This window comes from Rana temporaria, chromosome 3, assembly GCF_905171775.1.
Source record: "Rana temporaria chromosome 3, aRanTem1.1, whole genome shotgun sequence".
Taxonomy (NCBI): domain Eukaryota; kingdom Metazoa; phylum Chordata; class Amphibia; order Anura; family Ranidae; genus Rana; species Rana temporaria.
The window spans coordinates 46,179,199-46,197,849 of NC_053491.1; the positions used below are offsets into that span (position 1 = coordinate 46,179,199).

The 18,651-nt window shown below is 45.9% G+C and overlaps 1 protein-coding gene across 2 annotated transcripts in view; it reads right to left on the reverse strand.

Annotated features, from left to right (window-relative positions):
• LOC120931247 (ADAMTS-like protein 5) overlaps positions 1-18,343 on the reverse strand; it is a 139,954-nt gene extending 121,611 nt beyond the window's left edge. For both annotated transcript variants that reach the window (XM_040342493.1, XM_040342492.1), the window contains exon 1: positions 17,935-18,343. In XM_040342493.1, coding sequence (XP_040198427.1) covers positions 17,935-17,951 — 17 coding nt within the window. In that variant the 5' untranslated portion in view covers positions 17,952-18,343. The remainder of the gene's footprint in view (positions 1-17,934) is intronic.
• Positions 18,344-18,651: the final 308 nt, after the last annotated feature.

The following is an 18,651-nucleotide window of genomic DNA, read 5'->3' on the forward strand; positions in this document are numbered from 1 at the left end:
ACGGGCTTAGATTCCGAGTTACGTCGGCGTATCTACTGATACGCCGGCGTAACTCTTTATGAATCCGGCCCACAGACTACATATATAGTCCAAAAGAATGATGATGCCTCTAGCCGTGGGTGAAACGACAGTAGGAGTGGAAATAATATCACAATTCTAATTGGATGCCACTGTTATATTTCAAGATAATTGCAAAAGAGAAATCTTCTTATTCAATAAGGGCCAGATTCACAAAAGAGATACGACGGCGTATCTCCTGATACGCCGTCGTATCTCTGTTTTAGGGGCTTCCTAACTATGCGACTGATTCATAGAATCAGTTACGCATAGTTTGCCCTAAGATCCGACAGGTGTAATTGAATTACACTGTCGGATCTTAGGATGCAATACCTCGGCCGCCGCTGGGGGGAGTTTGCATCGTAAACCAGCGTCGGATATGCAAATTAGTACTTACGGCGATCCACAACGGTTTTTCGCGTTCGCTACGTCGCTGCTAGTCTAGTTTCCCGTCGCAAAGTTAGTTGTCGTTTTAGCTGCCTTAACTTTACACAGCCCATGTTAAAGTATGGCCGTCGTTCCCGCGTCGAAATTCAAAATATTTTTTTCTTGCGTAAGACGTCCGGGAATACGAAAGTACGCTACGCACGTCGCCTTTCGAAAAAATGACGTCACTTCGCGCAAAGCACGGCGGGAAATTGCGCCTAATTTAAATGGCACATGCGCAGTAGGTCCGGCGCGGGAGCGCGCCCAATTTAAATGGCACACGCCCCTTTGAATTACGCGGGCTTACGGCGGAGGCCGCCGGCGTAGGTTTTCATTGCAAGTGCTTTGTGAATCAGGCACTTGCGATGAAAACTTGCGGCGGTGTAACGCATCTACGATACATTACGCCGCCGCACTTCTACGTGAATCTGGCCCCAAGTGCCTTTGAGTGCTCCTTCACCATAAACAGCGATCGACACCCAAACGTGCCTACTAGTGTATGGTTAGCTTTATAGGGTAATTACAGTGGCCTTTGTGTGTACTTTAGGCTGAGGGTCCATTTGAAAGCATGGTTATTTTGGAAACCTTAGAATCTTTTGTAGAAACATTTGGCCAAACCACAGACCAACATCTCAATGACTTCTGCCTACATCTCTTTGATCCAATCACTATCAGAACTGACAGAACACTTCTCAGCTAAAATTGTTCAAAGGAAACTCAGATAACTATCTTATACAAAGCATGTGACAAAGTGTCTTATTGACTCCACTGTGTAATTAAATGCCTTCGTGGTCATGGGTTTCCGTGTGTAAACTCTAGTAAATACACAGAATTAGCCCAAATGTCACAGAAAGAAAGGAACAACTACTCTGCTTCTCAGCTCATTAAATATACTAATTAACTTGTATTTTTTTACATGATATGCACCGTTTGTCCAGATGTAACCTCTTCCACATGTCAATGGCATTAGTCATCATTAGTCTCCAAGTGATTGTGCCTTCACAATGGAGGCTTGATGTATTCAGCCAAGAATAAAAGGACTGAATTAGCCCAGAAGCAAGGGTCTTACTCCCCAGGCCAATTAGACCTACGAGAACCCAATTCTTCTTTATTAGCGGTAGAAGTACTCAAGTTTGAAAAAGAATGTGTACACAAAATAACAAAATGTCCTTGCACAGAAAAGGACAGGTTTATTAGAGAATGGAAATACTTGGACATACAAGATGCAACATGCAGGCAATGACCAAAGGTTTAAGAGGAGCCATCATGCATGATGGAGAAGAGTCAAGCTTGAAGGTTCTGATGCTCGAGATCAGATGAACTGAATGCAGGCTGATGCAGGTAAAAAAGGTCAGAAACTTCAAGGGTGTACCAGTATTTTGTAGGTTATCCCGAAACATTGCTATACATCAAATACTAGAGAAAAGAAAAACAAATTCTTGACCAGAAGACAGACCTTACATTTACGGGAACTAAAGATGCTCCGCATACTAACAGCTGTGTATACAGATTGCTTAATATGATGTTCATACCCATGGAGGCCATCAATCAAAAATATCTGAAGGGAAATGTTTAAGTCCCTGAACACCAAAGAAACATTCGAGTCTTTGGATTTTTATCTCAACTGCAATCATATCAGTAGTTCACATGCCATGGGGTCGATTTACTTAAAATAAATAGAGTCAGTTCACCTAGGACACATTTAACAAGAGATATATAATAAGGATTCTTTTATTTGATAGTAATAATTAATACTACCACTATAAAAACAGACATACATGTACAGTGAGCATTGGAAATTACTCTGACCATCAATTGCTAACTCAGAATTTAATCAATATTTCCTAAATATACGATATAATAATATCTTTGGGGGATTTGCTGCAGGTGAGGACCCCCCCCCACCCACACACGCCCCCAGAGGGTGTCCCCCCAGTGTGACTCTTTGTAAGCCATACAGAGCGGAACGATGTCCCTCCTTGGAGTGGGAGTGGCCAAGGGACACCTGGGATCATCTGATTGATTTTAAAGGAATTCTGGTTAGGAGATCTCCCCATTTATACCTGGTCACTATACCTTATGTGTTTTAAGATAAATTATCTATTAACTATTTTTTTGACACTTGAAATGTTAAAATATACATTTTCTAAACAGCAAATCAAACCCCTGAGGAAGACCGTGACCACGTAGGTCGAAACGCATCGGGAATTTTATACGACAGAAATTCTGATATGTGATGCTGTGTATAATCTTGCGTTTGCATTTTTTGTATTTGGAATGGTATCATATCCCCTTACCATAGCTTATATTTTAACTGCTGTGGCCCAGATTCTCAAAGGAGATACGACAGCGTATCTCCAGATACGCCGTTGTATCTATGAGTCTGAGCCGTCGTATCTATGCGCCTGATTCTTAGAATCAGTTAAGCATAGATTTGTATTAGATCCGACCGGCGTAAGTCTCTTACGCCGTCGGATCTTAACTGCATATTTACGCTGGCCGGTAGGGGCGTGTACGCTGATTTACGCCTAGAAATATGTAAATCAGCTAGATACGCAAATTCACGAACATACGCCCGGCCGACGCAGTACATTTCCCGGCGTAAAGTTACCCCTGCTATATGAGGCGTATATGCGGCGTACCAATGTTAAGTATGGACTTCGTTCCCGCGTCGAATTTGGAAAATTTTACGTTGTTTGCGTAAGTCGTCCGTGAATGGGGCTGGACGTAATTTACGTTCACGTCGAAACCAATACGTCCTTGTGGCATACTTTGGAGCAATGCACACTGGGATATGTCCACGGACAGCGCATGCGCCGTTCGTAAAAAGCATCATTTACGTGGGGACACAGAAGATTAACATAACACACGCCCACATCTTCCACATTTGAATTAGGCGGGCTTACGCCGGCCTATTTACGCTACGCCACCGCAACCTATGGATCAAGTGCTTTGAGAATACTGCACTTGCCCGTCTAAGTTGCGGAGGCGTAACGTAAATAGGATACATTACGCCCGCTCAAAGATACGCCGCTGTACGTGAATCTGGGCCTATGTGTCTATGATATGCTAACTTTCCAATAAAAAAATCTTCTTTTAACCAATGAATTCCTTGACATTATTAACCCTGCTGCTAAAAAAAATAAAAAAAGGAAGAAAAAACCCTGGGGGAACCTTTTCAATATTAGGACATTGTATATACACCTTGCAACGTGAATGTTCATACATAAGGTGAAGCTGTATTCACTTTGAGTACAGAAGATAAATTAAAGCTGAACTCCAGGTATGATCTGTATTGCATACTTACATTGGCCCAGTTTGGACCCATGTTCAGTAAGTATGCATATCTTACACCTGAGGGGCCACTGGGAAAGCTGACCATCACAGTTGTAATCAGCGCTACGACAATTCCCGCTACAGATTTTTTCAAGGTATTTACAAGGAACACTTTCACCTAATTCACCAACACGCATTCAAGTGACCATACATTGCCTAGGTCAGCAGGCTCCAAATTGTGGCCCGGGGCTGGATGTGGCCCTTTGCTTGCTTTTATCCAGTCCTCTGGGTACTATTCCATCCACAGACACCAACAATGGGGCATTATTCCTCCCACTGACACCAACAGCGGGGCACAATTCCTTTCATTGACACCAATGATGGGGCACAATTCTTTCAATGGATACCAATAATGAGCCACTATTCCTCTCACTAACACTAACAATGGGTCACTACTCCTCCCACTGATACCAACGAAAGGGCAGGATTCCTTCCACTGTCACCAACAGGGCAGAATTTCTCCCATTGACACCAACGATCGGGCATAATTTCTTCCATTGACACCAACGATCGAGCACTATTCCTACAACAACAACAATGTGGCACTAGTCCGCCCACTGACACCAAAGATAGACCATGTTTACTCCCACTGGTTGCCAGGACAATTTCTACTCCCACTGGCCCTGGTGCAGCCCCCCCTAAAGTCTGAAAGACAGTAAGCTGGCCATTTGTTTAGAAAGTTTGGTGACTGCTGGCCTAGATGAAAAACCTCTAATCTTTTTGTGCCCAATCTGTGGCCTGGGAGTCACATGTGGCCCTTAAAGGGTCACTAAAGGAAAACATTTTTTTGCCTAAAATTAATGTCTGCAAGGTAGACAGACAGAATAGTGTAATGATTCTGTTAAAAAACGAGTAAATACCTATTAAATTCCTTCATCTATATCACCTCCGGCGTTCTAGTTTCTATTCTCTCATTCACTTCCTGGTTTGCATTGTTCGATCATGTAAGAACTACATTTCCCAGTATGAATTGCGGCATGCCCAGTAATTCACACCTCCTTGAAGTCTCCAACACGTAGAGAGCGTCCTGCCGCACAGGTGTAGTTCCCAGGAAGGGGTGAGCACGTTACTGACCACCGCAGTAAACCCTCCCGTCACGGTGTTCAGTAAAATCAGACAAGCAGGAAGTGAACAGAACAGAGAAGAAATAGAGCAACTTCTTAACAAAAACGAACGATGAGGAAGTAAAAAGAGGAATGTCTGCAGGTAATGGATGCTTATTATGAAAAAAAAAATCCTTTACAACCCCTTTAAGGTCCTGCTGATCGTAGTTAGTTAGTTTTCCTTACTCGGGTCACTAAGGCTGGGTTCACACTAGCTGCGGCTCACAGCAGGGGGTCCGTTGCATCCCTGTTCTCTGTTTCAGGTACGAATCAGGTCCAAATTTTTGCCTGAATTCGGACCTGAAACGGGTCCAAAGACTCACAGGACCCTCTCCTAATGCGGACCGCGGCTGCCCCAAAGGTGTGTGAACCGGCTCGATTGAGAACCAGTCACCCTCTCCTGTCATGCGAATTGGATGCGGGGGAAACCCTATCCAATTTGCATAAGTGTGAAACCAGCCTGAAGGAAAATATTTTTTGTGCTGTCCATATCTTTCTTGTATTTTTTTTTTCATTGATCAAGAGAAATATCAAATATAGTAGAACTCATTTTTATGGGGCTGTAAGGAGCAGAAATGTGCACCGATATACAAGGAGACTGTAATACTACTGATGGCCAACATTCATAATCTAGAACTGTCTTCCTGAAGTATGTACCCAGTCTCCAACCTCATGTAGCAGGTCTATAGTCTTTGACCAACTCCTGTTGCATCTAATGTCTCTTTTGCCGCATACACACCATCACTTTATGTGATTAAAAAAAAACGACATTTTCTGTGAAGTAAAAAACGAAGTTTTTGAAACTTTAATTTTCAAAGACGAAGTTGCCTACACACCATCGTTTTTTCACAATGCTCTAGCAAAGCGAGGTTACGTACACCACTTTTTTCCATTGAAGCTCGCTTCATAACTAGCTTCTGGGCATGCGCGGGTTTAAAAACGTAGTTTTTTACTAAACACAGTCAATTTCTGTGAAGTAAAAAAAAAAATTTTGAAAAACGACACATAAAATTGAAGCATGCTTCAATTTTTTTTGTCGTTTTTCACAAGACATAAAACAACGTTTTCCCCCACACACGGTCATTTAAATTGACGTTTTTAAAAATTTTGTTTTTTTCATCACATAAAGTGATGGTGTGTACGCGGCATTACAGCCTTCTATAGCATTATATTCACTAATTATGTGCGGTCTCTTTGTGAAGTCAGGGGCTGCACTTGAGGCCCCTAGATCGAGAAAGTTGCCAACCACTTCTATAATCCTTAAGACATTAAACCCCATGTAACAACAATTGGATTAATTCAGAGGTGGCTAGTAAGGGGGGGTCACACTTCTGTTTGCTCTACGGCTCATCTTGTGTGTTCTTCAGGCACCACTGTCCTTGGTACTAGATTCTGAAGTTGCAGGTGGGTTTTGGCTGCCAACAGTACCGGATTAAACTCTGTAGAGGCCCTAAGGTAGTCAAAACCTTGCCATACCTCCCCCCCCCCCCCCCTCCCCTCGAAGATTAGACATTTTTAGCAAGATGAGACAGAAGTTTACTTCAAACAGATGCACAGTTAAAGCGGGAGTTCACCCGAATTTTTTTTTTTTAACATTAAATTCATGCTCATTTTGTGAAGGTGAATCGGGTCGTTTTTTTAAAATCGAAGCAGTACTTACCGTTTTAGAGAGCGATCTTCTCCGCCGCTTCCGGGTATGGTCTTCGGGACTGGGCGTTCCTATTTGATTGACAGTCTTCCAACAGGCTTCCGACGGTCGCATACATCGCGTCACGAGTAGCCGAAATAAGCCGAACGTCGGTGCGGCTCTATACGGCGCCTGCGCACCGACGTTCGGCTACTTTCGGAAAATTGTGACGCGATGTATGCGACCGTCAGAAGCCTGTCAATCAAATAGGAACGCCCAATCCCGCAGCACATACCCGGAAGCGGCGGAGAAGATCGCTCTCTAAAACGGTAAGTACTGCTTCGATTTTAAAAAACTACCCGATTCCCCTTGACAAAATGAGCATCAATCTAATGTTAAAAATTAACATTTCTGGGTGAACCTCCACTTTAAGAGGTAAGGGGGTAGGTTTTTAGCAAAAGTAGGGTAGGTTTTTATTCTGTTGCAGCCATGTTGGAGAATTGGGTCTTAAGCTGGCCATACACTACCTGTGTACCTGTGTGGCTGAGCGAGAGAAATTATATCTTCTACCATCCATTCTTTACAGCGTGGTGGATGGACAAATCTCCCTGCCAGCTATTGTATTCCGACAACCAGCACCCGCAACTGAATACCCAATAGTTATTGCATCCAATTTGTTCATAAGTTTCTGCATGGCTCCTTTGATTTTCAAATTGAATGATATTCAGCAGCTAGAGTGCCAACATGGCCACTCACAGCTTGAAATTTGGACAGTTCCTTAGGAATTACACAAAATTCACTGTGTATGGCCAGTTTTCAATCCAGGTACTCACCCTATGGTCCATGCCAACTGAGGTCTGTCGGTATGGACCACGAGTACCTGGATTGAAAACTGGCTACAGGGGTGGGTCCAAAGGGTGGTGATAAATAGGGAGTACTCAGAATGGTCCAGTGTGGTAAGTGGGATCCCCAAGGATCTGTCCTAGGACCTATTCTATGTAATTCATTCATAAACAATATAGAGAATTGGATAAATAGCTCAATCTTAATATTTGCAGATGATACAAAATTAAGCAATGAATTTGGGTGCCAAAAATATGAAGCCAAGTTACTGGCTAGGGGGAGAACCTCTGGGGGAATCGAAGATGGAAAGGACCTGGTAGACTACAGGCTCAGGAATGGCATGCAATGCCAAGCTGCTGCAAGCAAAGCCAACCTAATATTGGCATGCATTAAATAGGAGATTCACTCCAGATATAAAATAATTCTCCCACTTACACAAGACTCTGGTCCAGCCGTATCTTGAGTATGCTGTCCAGTTCTGAGCACCAGTCCTCAAGAAGGATGTGCTGGAAATGGAGAGAGCCCAGAGAAGGGCAACAAAGCTAATAAGGGGACTAGAGGATCTCAGTTATGGGTAAAGACTGCAAGCATTGAACTTATTCTCTCTGGAGAGGAGACATGATATCAATGTACAAATACCCTATGACACCAATAGTGTTGATGACTATCTCGGTATCCAGAGATTATACAAGGTAGTTCTATAAAAAAATAGATTAGGGGACTGCATAATAGATATAGACAACAAGACAAGGATATGGTTGCTGTATATAGTTCAGTTAAATTTACAATTAAAGAACATAGAACCTCACTGGTTTGTGGGAGCACAGATGTAAATTCAAACGTGGTCCTCTACATGTTTCGTGAGTATTAGCTAATACTCCAATAAGTAATTGCTATATTGTCTTTTTAACTATTTTTTGATTGCAATTATGAGATTGTATCTCTTTATAGATGTTTTTGGTTAACGCCTCCTGAAGAAGTGGCACATGTCGCAAAACATGTAGAGGACCACGTTTGAACCTACATCTCTGTGCTCCCACAAACCAGTGGGGTTCTATGTTCTTTAATTGAGAATTTAACTTAACTATATACAACCACCATATCCTTGTCTTGTTGTTGTCCATGTCTATGATGCAATCCTCTAATAAGTGTATTTTTTACTACCTTGTATAATCTCTGGGTACCGAGATAGTCCTCAACACTATTGGTGCCATAGGGCAACATTTTGGAGTAGCCCTTGACAATTCCACCCCTTTTCTTCATTGTCTAATGATAGGATGATGCCATTATTATTCGAATGTACAAAAACCGTACTGGTGACTAGGGTTGTCCCGATACCACTTTTTTAGGACCGAGTACGAGTACCGATACTTTTTTTCAAGTAGTCGCCGATACCGAATACCGATACTTTTTTTTAAATGTGTCCCCAAATGCAGCGATGTCCCCCCACATATGCAGCCATTGTCTCCCCCCATGCAGCCATTGTCTCCCCCCATGCAGCCATTGTCACCCCCCATGCAGCCATTGTCTCCCCCCATGCAGCAATGTATCCCCCCATTCAGCCATTGTCACCCCCCATCCAGCAATGTATTCCCCCATGCAGCCATTGTCACCCCCCATGCAGCCATTGTCACCCCCCATCCAGCCATTGTCTCCCCCCATCCAGCGTCTCCCCCCATGCAGCCATTGTCACCCCCCATCCAGCCATTGTCACCCCCCATCCAGCCATTGTCACCCCCCATGCAGCCATTGTCACCCCCCATGCAGCCATTGTCTCCCCCCATCCAGCGTCTCCCCCCATGCAGCCATTGTCACCCCCCCCATCCAGCCATTGTCACCCCCCATCCAGCCATGTCTCCCCCCATGCAGCCATTGTCTCCCCCCCATCCAGCGTCTCCCCCCATGCAGCCATTGTCACCCCCATGCAGCCATTGTCTCCCCCCATGCAGCAATGTATCCCCCCATCCAGCCATTGTCACCCCCCATCCAGCAATGTATTCCCCCATGCAGCCATTGTCACCCCCCATGCAGCCATTGTCACCCCCCATCCAGCCATTGTCTCCCCCCATCCAGCGTCTCCCCCCATGCAGCCATTGTCTCCCCCCATCCAGCCATTGTCACCCCCCATCCAGCCATTGTCACCCCCCATCCAGCCATTGTCACCCCCCATGCAGCCATTGTCACCCCCCATGCAGCCATTGTCACCCCCCATGCAGCCATTGTCTCCCCCGAACCAGCATCTCCCCCCATGCAGCCATTGTCACCCCCCCATCCAGCCATTGTCACCCCCCATCCAGCCATGTCTCCCCCCATGCAGCCATTGTCTCCCCCCATCCAGCGTCTCCCCCATGCAGCCATTGTCTCCCCCCATGCAGCCATTGTCTCCCCCCCATCCAGCGTCTCCCCCCATCCAGCGTCTCCCCCCCATGCAGCCATTGTCTCCCCCCATCCAGCGTCTCCCCCCATGTATCCAGCGTCTCCCCCCATGTATCCAGCGTCTCCCCCCCATGTATCCAGCGTCTCCCCCCCATGTATCCAGCGTCTCCCCCCCATGTATCCAGCGTCTCCCCCCCATGTATCCAGCGTCTCCCCCCCATGTATCCATGTCCCACTTACCTGCATCCCCGCTGCCGCCGACTGTGTCATACGCCGGGAACATTACAACTTTGAATCGCTGTAATGATTGGCGCTGCGTATAGACACTCCCCCTCGCTCGGGATTGGACAGTTCACCCGAGCGAGGGGGAGTGTCTATGCGCGGCGCCAATCATTACAGCTATTCAAAGCTGTAATGTTCCCGGCGTATGACACAGTCGGCGGCATCGGGGATGCGGCGAATGGCGGCGGGATGCGGCGTCGCGGCGGCGGAGGGGGATGGGGGGGGAGGAGTATTCTATTTGGGTATCGGGGGTATTTGCGGGAGTACGAGTACTCCCGCAAATACTCGGAATCGGTCCCGATACCGATACTAGTATCGGTATCGGGACAACCCTACTGGTGACCCTAGCATAGGGAAAAAAAAATTTCACTAAAAGAAACACGCGGCCATTCACTGAAATTGGAAGAGAATAGTTTTAACCGTAAAACTGCGTAGATGGTTCTTAACTGTCAGAGCGGTAAGGATGTGGAATTCTCTTCTACAAGCAGTGGTATCACCAGGGAGCGTTGAAAGTTTAAAAAACTATTTGATGAGCATCTTAACGACCACAACATACAGGGATAAACAATGGACTATTGACATAAACATATAACCCACACCACAGGTTGAACTGGATGGACTGTTGTCTTTTTTTCAACCTCACCAACTATGTAGCTTGAGTGAGTTCTTCCAATAGTCAAGAGAACCCATTCACCCATCCCAGTGAAGTCCTATACAACTCACAGTAGTACCAAATAGTTTTGTCTATGATCTGACAAGTATATTACAGTGACCAACTCTTTCACCAGTGGCGGTGCGTCCATAGAGGGAGCAGGAGCGCCGCCCCCTCTCACTCCTGCACCGCCACTGAAAAACAATACATAGATTCATGCATTGCATGAACCCATGTATCGTCGCCGCTGCCCACTATTCAGATGGCCGGCCCCCTGGCGAGCGCCGGCCATCTTAATAACGGCAGCTGGTTGGCTTTGGAAGTGTCTATCATAGCCAGCGGTTCCGATAGGCTTTCCGATTACAGCCTGAGGGCTGCAATCGGCTTCCAAATAGTTAACCAGGGGACGCACATTCCCTGGTTAACACTGACAGGCGTCTCAGCCAATCAGATTCAATGGTTCTGGTTACCGGTAACCTGACTGGCTGAAGCGACATTGAGGACGGGACTACTTCAAGGGATCGTGGAGGAGCTGACCGAGAAAGCTAAGTGAAAGGCGGAGGAGGGGGGGGGGAAACTGGCGGCAATTGATAGGCACAGTGGCGACAATGGCATGGCACAGTGGCGACAATGGCATGGCACAGTAGCTGCGTTTGGCATGGCACAGTGGTGACAATTGATGGGCGCAGTGGCGAACAATGGCATGGCACAGTGGCTGTGTTTGGCATGGCACAGTGGCGACAATTGATGGGCACAGTGTCGACAATTGATGGGCACAGTGGCGACAATTGATGGGCACAGTGGCGACAATTGATGGGCACAGTGGCGACAATGGCATGGCACAGTGGCGACAATGGCATGGCACAGTGGCTGCGTTTGATGGCATGGCACAGTGGCTGCGTTTGATGGCATGGCACAGTGGCTGCGTTTGATGGCCTGGCACAGTGGCTGCGTTTGATGGCATGGCACAGTGGCTGCGTTTGATGGCATGGCACAGTGGCTGCGTTTGATGGCATGGCACAGTGGCGACAATTTTATGGCACAGTGGCTGCAATTGATGTTTGTTTTTTCGTTTGTTTGCGCCCTCCCAAACATTTTGAGCACCAGCCGCCACTGTCTTTCACTTATAGGTTTGGATCCCCAGGTGGCCTGCCACATGCACTCTTAGCATCTTGACTTTAGGATGCACAGTAATACATAAGTCTGTATAATGTTACTCACTGTGGCAGCTCTCTGAATTCAATAAAAAGTACAAAAGATGTAACTTGCGCCTAGTCTATACATTTCTAACAACACCTCCGACTAATGATAGAACGACCAGATCTGTTCAGCATCATAATGACCTGCTGGCCCCACTAATCCAGTTTGTTGATATTTGTCAGAATAACTGATGGTCATCATGACATCTTACTTACAGCTTCTGGCAACGCTTCCTACCACAAATGACACTCTATACCCAGGCAATCTCTGCAAATCTCCGGATAATACATGGTATGCAATACACAGAGTGCAGCAGCTGTCATTTGCTTCATTCATTCCTGATTTTCTCTATCCGCGTAACACATATGCTCACTGTTAGCTAAAATATATATAACAAAACCCAAAACAAACAAAACAAAAAACAAATATAAATTTGGACCTGCAAAACTTAAGCACATAACTATACTGAATGCTGCCTAAAATCCCAACCTGTCAACCACAATAAGCTGGATATTCTCCATTAACTGAGTGACATTTTGGGACATAGAAGTTCATACTCTCCTTTTAAGAAGAACCTATATTTATGCTAGCGTATATTTGAGCGTCGCGCTTCAGGCGACAAAACGCTCAGGTGTGAATGCAGCCTAACACTAATCAGTGAGCAGTAAGATAAAAGTACAGCTGGCAATATACAGTATGTACATACAGGTATATGGGACAATCCAATTATGAAATCTCCAACAACTTTGTAATGCAAGACCCAACTTTTTACTAAATTTCATTTCATTCTTCTGTTAAATGAAGTCGCAATGAAATCGGCAGAGCAAATCACACTGACGTGCGGCTTTGAAATGATGCTGAAGTAGCACGTTTTCAAAGCTGCATCAGTGTGAATGAGGGCTTAGACTCTGTTTCCACTATCGCAACCCCAAAGTCCCACGATTTTGATGCGACTTGAAGCAATGCCTGTGTATTCTTGAGGTCCTGGACCTCAAGTCGCATCAAAGTCGGACCAAAGTAGTGCAGGGACTACTTTGAAGTCACACAGATATGAACGGAACTCATTGGAAATCATGGGGTACGACTTGTCATGTGACTTTGCAGTCCCACGTCGCATGATACGTCGCACTAGTGGAAACGGAGCCTAAGCCTAGGTTCACAATGGAGCGATTTGTCATGCGATTTGAGAGATCAAGTCGCAACCTAGTGGAGGCAATGGCACTGTTCCAATCAGTGTGACGCTGATTTGAAAAAGGTAGTTTCTGTACTACTTTTGCCAATTTCAGGTGCGACTTGAATAGACATCTGTGCATGAAGCGATACAGATATCTATCAAGTAGTCCCTGAAATCGCGCTGGCCTTGCTACTTTGAAATCGTGAAGTAGCACGATTTCAAAGTAGCATCAATGTAATCCAGGGCTAAGCCCAGGTTCACACTGGGCTGCGGGAGTGAAGCTGTGCGAATTCAACTGAACTCGCACGATTTCACTCCCGCTGGCAGTCAGTGTCATCTTAAGAGCATTATAGGTCCCCGGGCAATACAGTGCACTGGGGCCCTGTCTACACAATCACGCACGAGAATTTACTGACAAAAATCGTAAAATTTACTGGCAGAACCACATTTTTTACTGCCACTGCAAAAAAGTACCTAAAATTACAGTTTTCAGTGCCCAACAATGCAAATGTCAGTATTTAAACTATAAACATATAGCTAGTGCTATTAGCAATGTGTTCAAGTTAAACAAAAGTAAAAAAAAATGTCTTCATTGACATGAAGGTCAGGTTACTATAACCCAGCCAGCACAGAGTTTCCTCTTACATCAGAGTCTGCAGGATTCCCCCTTACAGTGAAAGGGAATTCTTATGTAAAGGGAAACGCTGCAGATCATGATCTAAGGGGGGAACTCTGATGTGGAGGGGGGCTCTGGTGACCAGAGACAACCTTATATCAGAGTCCACTGCTTTCTCTTTCCCACTTACATCAGGGTCCGCAGACTGAGTTCCCCCTTGCATTGTAAGGGGGAATCCTGCAGACTCTGATGTAAAGGGCACTCTGGTGACCAGAGACCACCTTCCGTAGAGTAAATACACTAAGTTAAGGGGGGTCACTAATATAGGAGGGGGAACCTTTATATCAGTGCCCCCTTAAATTTTTGCATTCACTCCCCCCTCACATCAGCAACCCCCCGCACTCGTGGAGGACCGGATCTTCTCTGTGATTTCCGCAAACTGGGCATGGGCAGTTCTAACCCGTCACTCTCCACAATTTTTTACTGGGGTTGCTGGGCAGCCGGTGGGGCCCCCCAGGCAAGCGGGGCCCCCGGGCAACTTCCCAGCGTGCCCAATGGAAAAGATGGCCCTGATGGCAGTCCCGATTTCGGCCGCGATTTCAGAGACATCTGTGCAGGTTTCTGCACAGATTTCAATGTAAATCGCGGCCCGAAATTGCAAAAAGTAGTAAAGGAACTACTTTTTGAAATCGGTGCAGCGACAGCAGATGCGGCGTCGCACCGATTAGGACGGTGCTATTGCCAGCAAATGCCGCCGATTTGACATGCGATTTCACATCTCAAATCGCATCTCAAATCTTACCAGTGTGAACCAGGCCTAAAGGATACTTTCAATTTATATTCAGCCAAGAAGAAACTCAAAGTGCATAGGTGTTGGTAAATCAAAAGAAGAGATTGCACAAGCAGCCTGCATCATGTGTGCCAATTTACGATTTAATTGCTGCTTCCAGTGGGTGGGCAATCTATTCAAGTATGGAGAAAAGAAGGAGGAGGAGGAGTGCAAGCACCCACTTCTAAACAAGTTGCATTTAGTTTTCAGAAATGCTGAGCTTGATAAGGATCAGGAGTTGCTGAAATTATATTTTTATATACACAGGGGGTCTACACAGTGATAAGAGTACATACAATCCGGGAGCTGTCAGTTCTGAAAAATCATAAAACAAGATTTGCTTAGGACCAGAACTACACATTACATGTTATCTTTGGCATCTTGCCATACATTGCAGAAAAGAAAACATGGGAGCGTATGCCATATCAATATAATTTAAGTGTAAGCTCTTCAGGCTACAGAAATATATACCCCCATATTTTATTAAAAAGTCCAAAAATCTAATATAGAATCACAGACGACTGATGTCAGACCAAATGATCCCCTGCCATGTCTTTTTCATGGGAGTATAGACCTACACTTAAACCCAAGCCCCTTTAAATTCTCTAACTCCAAAGTGACATGTTAGATGAAACTACTACTCTTTTATTAAACATATTACTGAACTTTTCTCCTGACGTGCGTCATATCTCTGATCTCATCATTCTAATGAAAATTCTGCCCTCCTGAACCTTAAGCTGAATACACACACTATAAAATTTTCTGTAGATTTTTTCCTTCAGATTTACCAAAACCAAATAAAGGTCAAACCTTAAGGCCCCTTTCACACTGGGGCGGGAGGTGCGTTGGCGGTACTATTTTTAGCGGCGCTATACCGTCGGAATTGCGTCGGTATTCGGCCGCTAGCGGTACGGTACGGTTTTAACCCCCGTTGGTGGCCGAAAAAGGGTTAATACCGCCGGCAATGCGCCTCTGCAGAGGCGCACTTGCCAGCGGTATTACCTCGGAGTCCCATTGTTTTCAATGGGAAGGAGTGGTGGAGGAGCGGTAAACACACCACTCCTCTCACTGCTCCAAAGAAGCTGTTGGCAGGACTTTTGGAGCGGTCCCGCCAGCGTATCGCCTCAGTGTGAAAGCACTCAGGCTTTCACACTGAGACTGCAGGGCAGGAGTTTTTCAGGCAGTATTTAGGCGCTATTTTTAGCGCTTAACCACCTGAAAAACTCCTCAGTGTGAAAACGGTCTTAGAGCTCTTTCACACAGGGCGGATCAGTGATGAATCGCCCTGTGAACCTCTGCTTGCTCAGGGGGATCGCTCCGTTGATCCCCACTGAGCCGGCGGATGACAGGGCGATCCCCGCATTACAGTGTGCAGGGACCGCCCTGTCTTTTCTCTGCTCTCCTCTATGGGGGAATTGGATGAACAGGAACCGTCTGTCCGTGTTCACCCGATCCGATAACGGATGGAAAAATAGGGTTTTCCTCCGTCTGCAGAATCGGAGGATTGCGCCACCGGGCGAGATCGGGTGTCAGCGGATGTTCATCCGCTGACACCCGCAATCTCATAGGGACCGATGTATGTCCCTTTTTCTTCCGTACACGGATGGATGAAAAAGCGGACATACGGTCCGCCCGCGTGAAAGAGCCCTTAGACATACCTCCAAATTTTTTGGAGATGGGAGTGAGGGACACCTATTAGCAAAAGTATGTAGATATAGGACACGCCCCCTTAAAGGAAAATTATTTTATTGATTAGTCAAGTGCTTTTTATTTTTACCACTACTATCCCTTTATATTGGCTTTTGACATTTACAAATGCAGCAATTTAGAAATCGGATGAAAAGTTTAGCACTGGGAAACACTTTTTGAAAGATAAACAGTGCATTTCATATACATCTGTATAGATCAGACCAAAATGATCGACAAATGAGGAGAAAAAAGGAACTGAGGGACTTTGTTCCTAATCAGGGACAGTCCCTCGAAATCATTCATAGATGGGAACTATGCGTAGGAGTTTCTATTTGTATGCAATCAGGCAGACCCTTGCACTACATGGTTTTGGTAAATCTAAAGGGAAATCAGAAAACAAAAGTTTTATAGTGTGTATGGGGCAGTGTGGCCAACCGTTCATATTTTAACGGATAGTTTGTAAAAACTGGCACTTTTTTCCCCCGTTCGTAAATGCCCAAATGTCCGTGGATGTGGGAATGTGTCAGTAAAAATAGCCGAGATCGGTTCGGCTTGGAACTGGGCATGGAGATTGAAGGAAGGGGGTGATGGTGGCTGCGGTGGCACCGCAGAAGGGGATGGAGGCAGGGGGTGTTAGTGGCAGGGGGTGATTGGAGGCACCGCAGAGGGGGGGGGGGTGGCAGGGGGTGATTGGAGGCAGGGGGCCTGGGCGAGATTGGAGGCAGGGGGAGATTGTGGCACAGCAGAGGGGGGTGATGTGACTAAATAATTTGCCCTTATTATATTGAAAATAACAAAAATATGTTTTCTTACCTCAAAGCGGAGGTTCACCCAAAAAACAGGTATATAACATTACATTCAGTATACCTCAAACATGTACAGTATGCCATTTTTTTTTTTGGGGGGTGTACATACGGTTGTTATCGGTATTTTCCTCCCAGCTTCCGGGTACTCGCTCCCGCGAGTGGGCGTTCCTGCGCAGTGCCGCAATGTCATCTGGGACTTCGCCCATATGATTGACGTGCCTGAGAAAAACTCCCCCCGGCGGATAAGGCGCGTCACGACTTTCCGAAAGTAGCCGATCAGCGAGTCGGCTCTACACGGCGCCTGCGTAGTCAGCTCTACACGGCGCGCAGGTGCCGTATAGAGCCGACTTGCGGTTCGGCTACTTTCGGAAAGTCGCATGCAATCAGGCAGGCCACTCTACTACACAGTTGAAGGTAAATCTAAAGGAAATTGAATAAGAACATTGTATGGTGTATGTCCCGCTCTACTCACACCTTTGAAGGTTTAGATTGTCCCCCCGCAGTGACGCCGGGAAGGTAGTAAAGCAAAGAAGTGACATTTCACCATCAGAACATTTGCATTCCTACTCACATTCTCACACATCACATTAGCAGCTCCTTTCATGTAAATTATCTTTCCCAGGTGCATGCCTCTGGGATAAATGAGTTGTTCATTAATTTGTTCCGACCTTTATTGGCAGGGTGATTATTTTCTACGTGATATTCCGAACATACTAAGAACATGTGAAGCTATAACAGACTCAAAGCTAACACAACACGCTAAGGCGACTTAAATTCAAAAGTTACTAATTAAAAAAAAAAAAATAAATATGACAGTTATTTCCAGTCCAATAAGATGTAATCACGTGGCTAAAAAGAAAGACCCCTGTTTGGGAATTGGCAGTTGGGGCATCCTTGCAATGCCTTCCATAGACTTACCTACAGCTAGGAAGCATCCTCCTGCTTGGTGGTGGTGCAGAGGTTAAATCACATGAACGCAGCTCCAATATACCAGCAGTAACGCTGATCAGTGACGGGTCCCAAAGTACTCAGGGAAAAGTTCTAAGATCCACAAGTGGTTGTGTATGCTGGGTCCAGGCTCAGTGCTAGACAGCAAAGCCCCCACAGCCATGGTCAGCCAGGGGACTGGACTAGGGGTGGCCAGGCTGTGTGTGTGTCCTCTAGCCCATAGCTCCAATAGATCTAGCTCCAGCTCAGCCTACACTGTGCTTTGCTCTACACAGCACTGATTGAGCAAGTATTTGTGAGCAGCAGAAAGGAGTGTGAGCAGTTCAGGAGTTCTGCCCTCCCGCCCTGAGCTCTCCCACACCCTCTGCCTCCTTCTTCCACTCGCTTGGTGGAGGTGTGTGGAGCTCCTGCAGGGAGGAGGTGCAGCTCAGCTCGCTCTCTATATGACAGCACTGGCGGAATGTGTGATCCCCGGCGAGGAGAGGACGCATGGAGGTAGACGGAAATCCCCAAGGGCGAGACAAGCCATACATTGCAGGGAAAACACTATTAGAGCTCATTGACTAAAGGCGTAGAAGCTGTTCACTTACACATGGATAGAAAATCGTTCGGAATTTAAAAAAAATCGGTCGAACGTGCGTGCGATAACGCCATCATTGTATCAATTGATGTCGCCCAATTATCGCC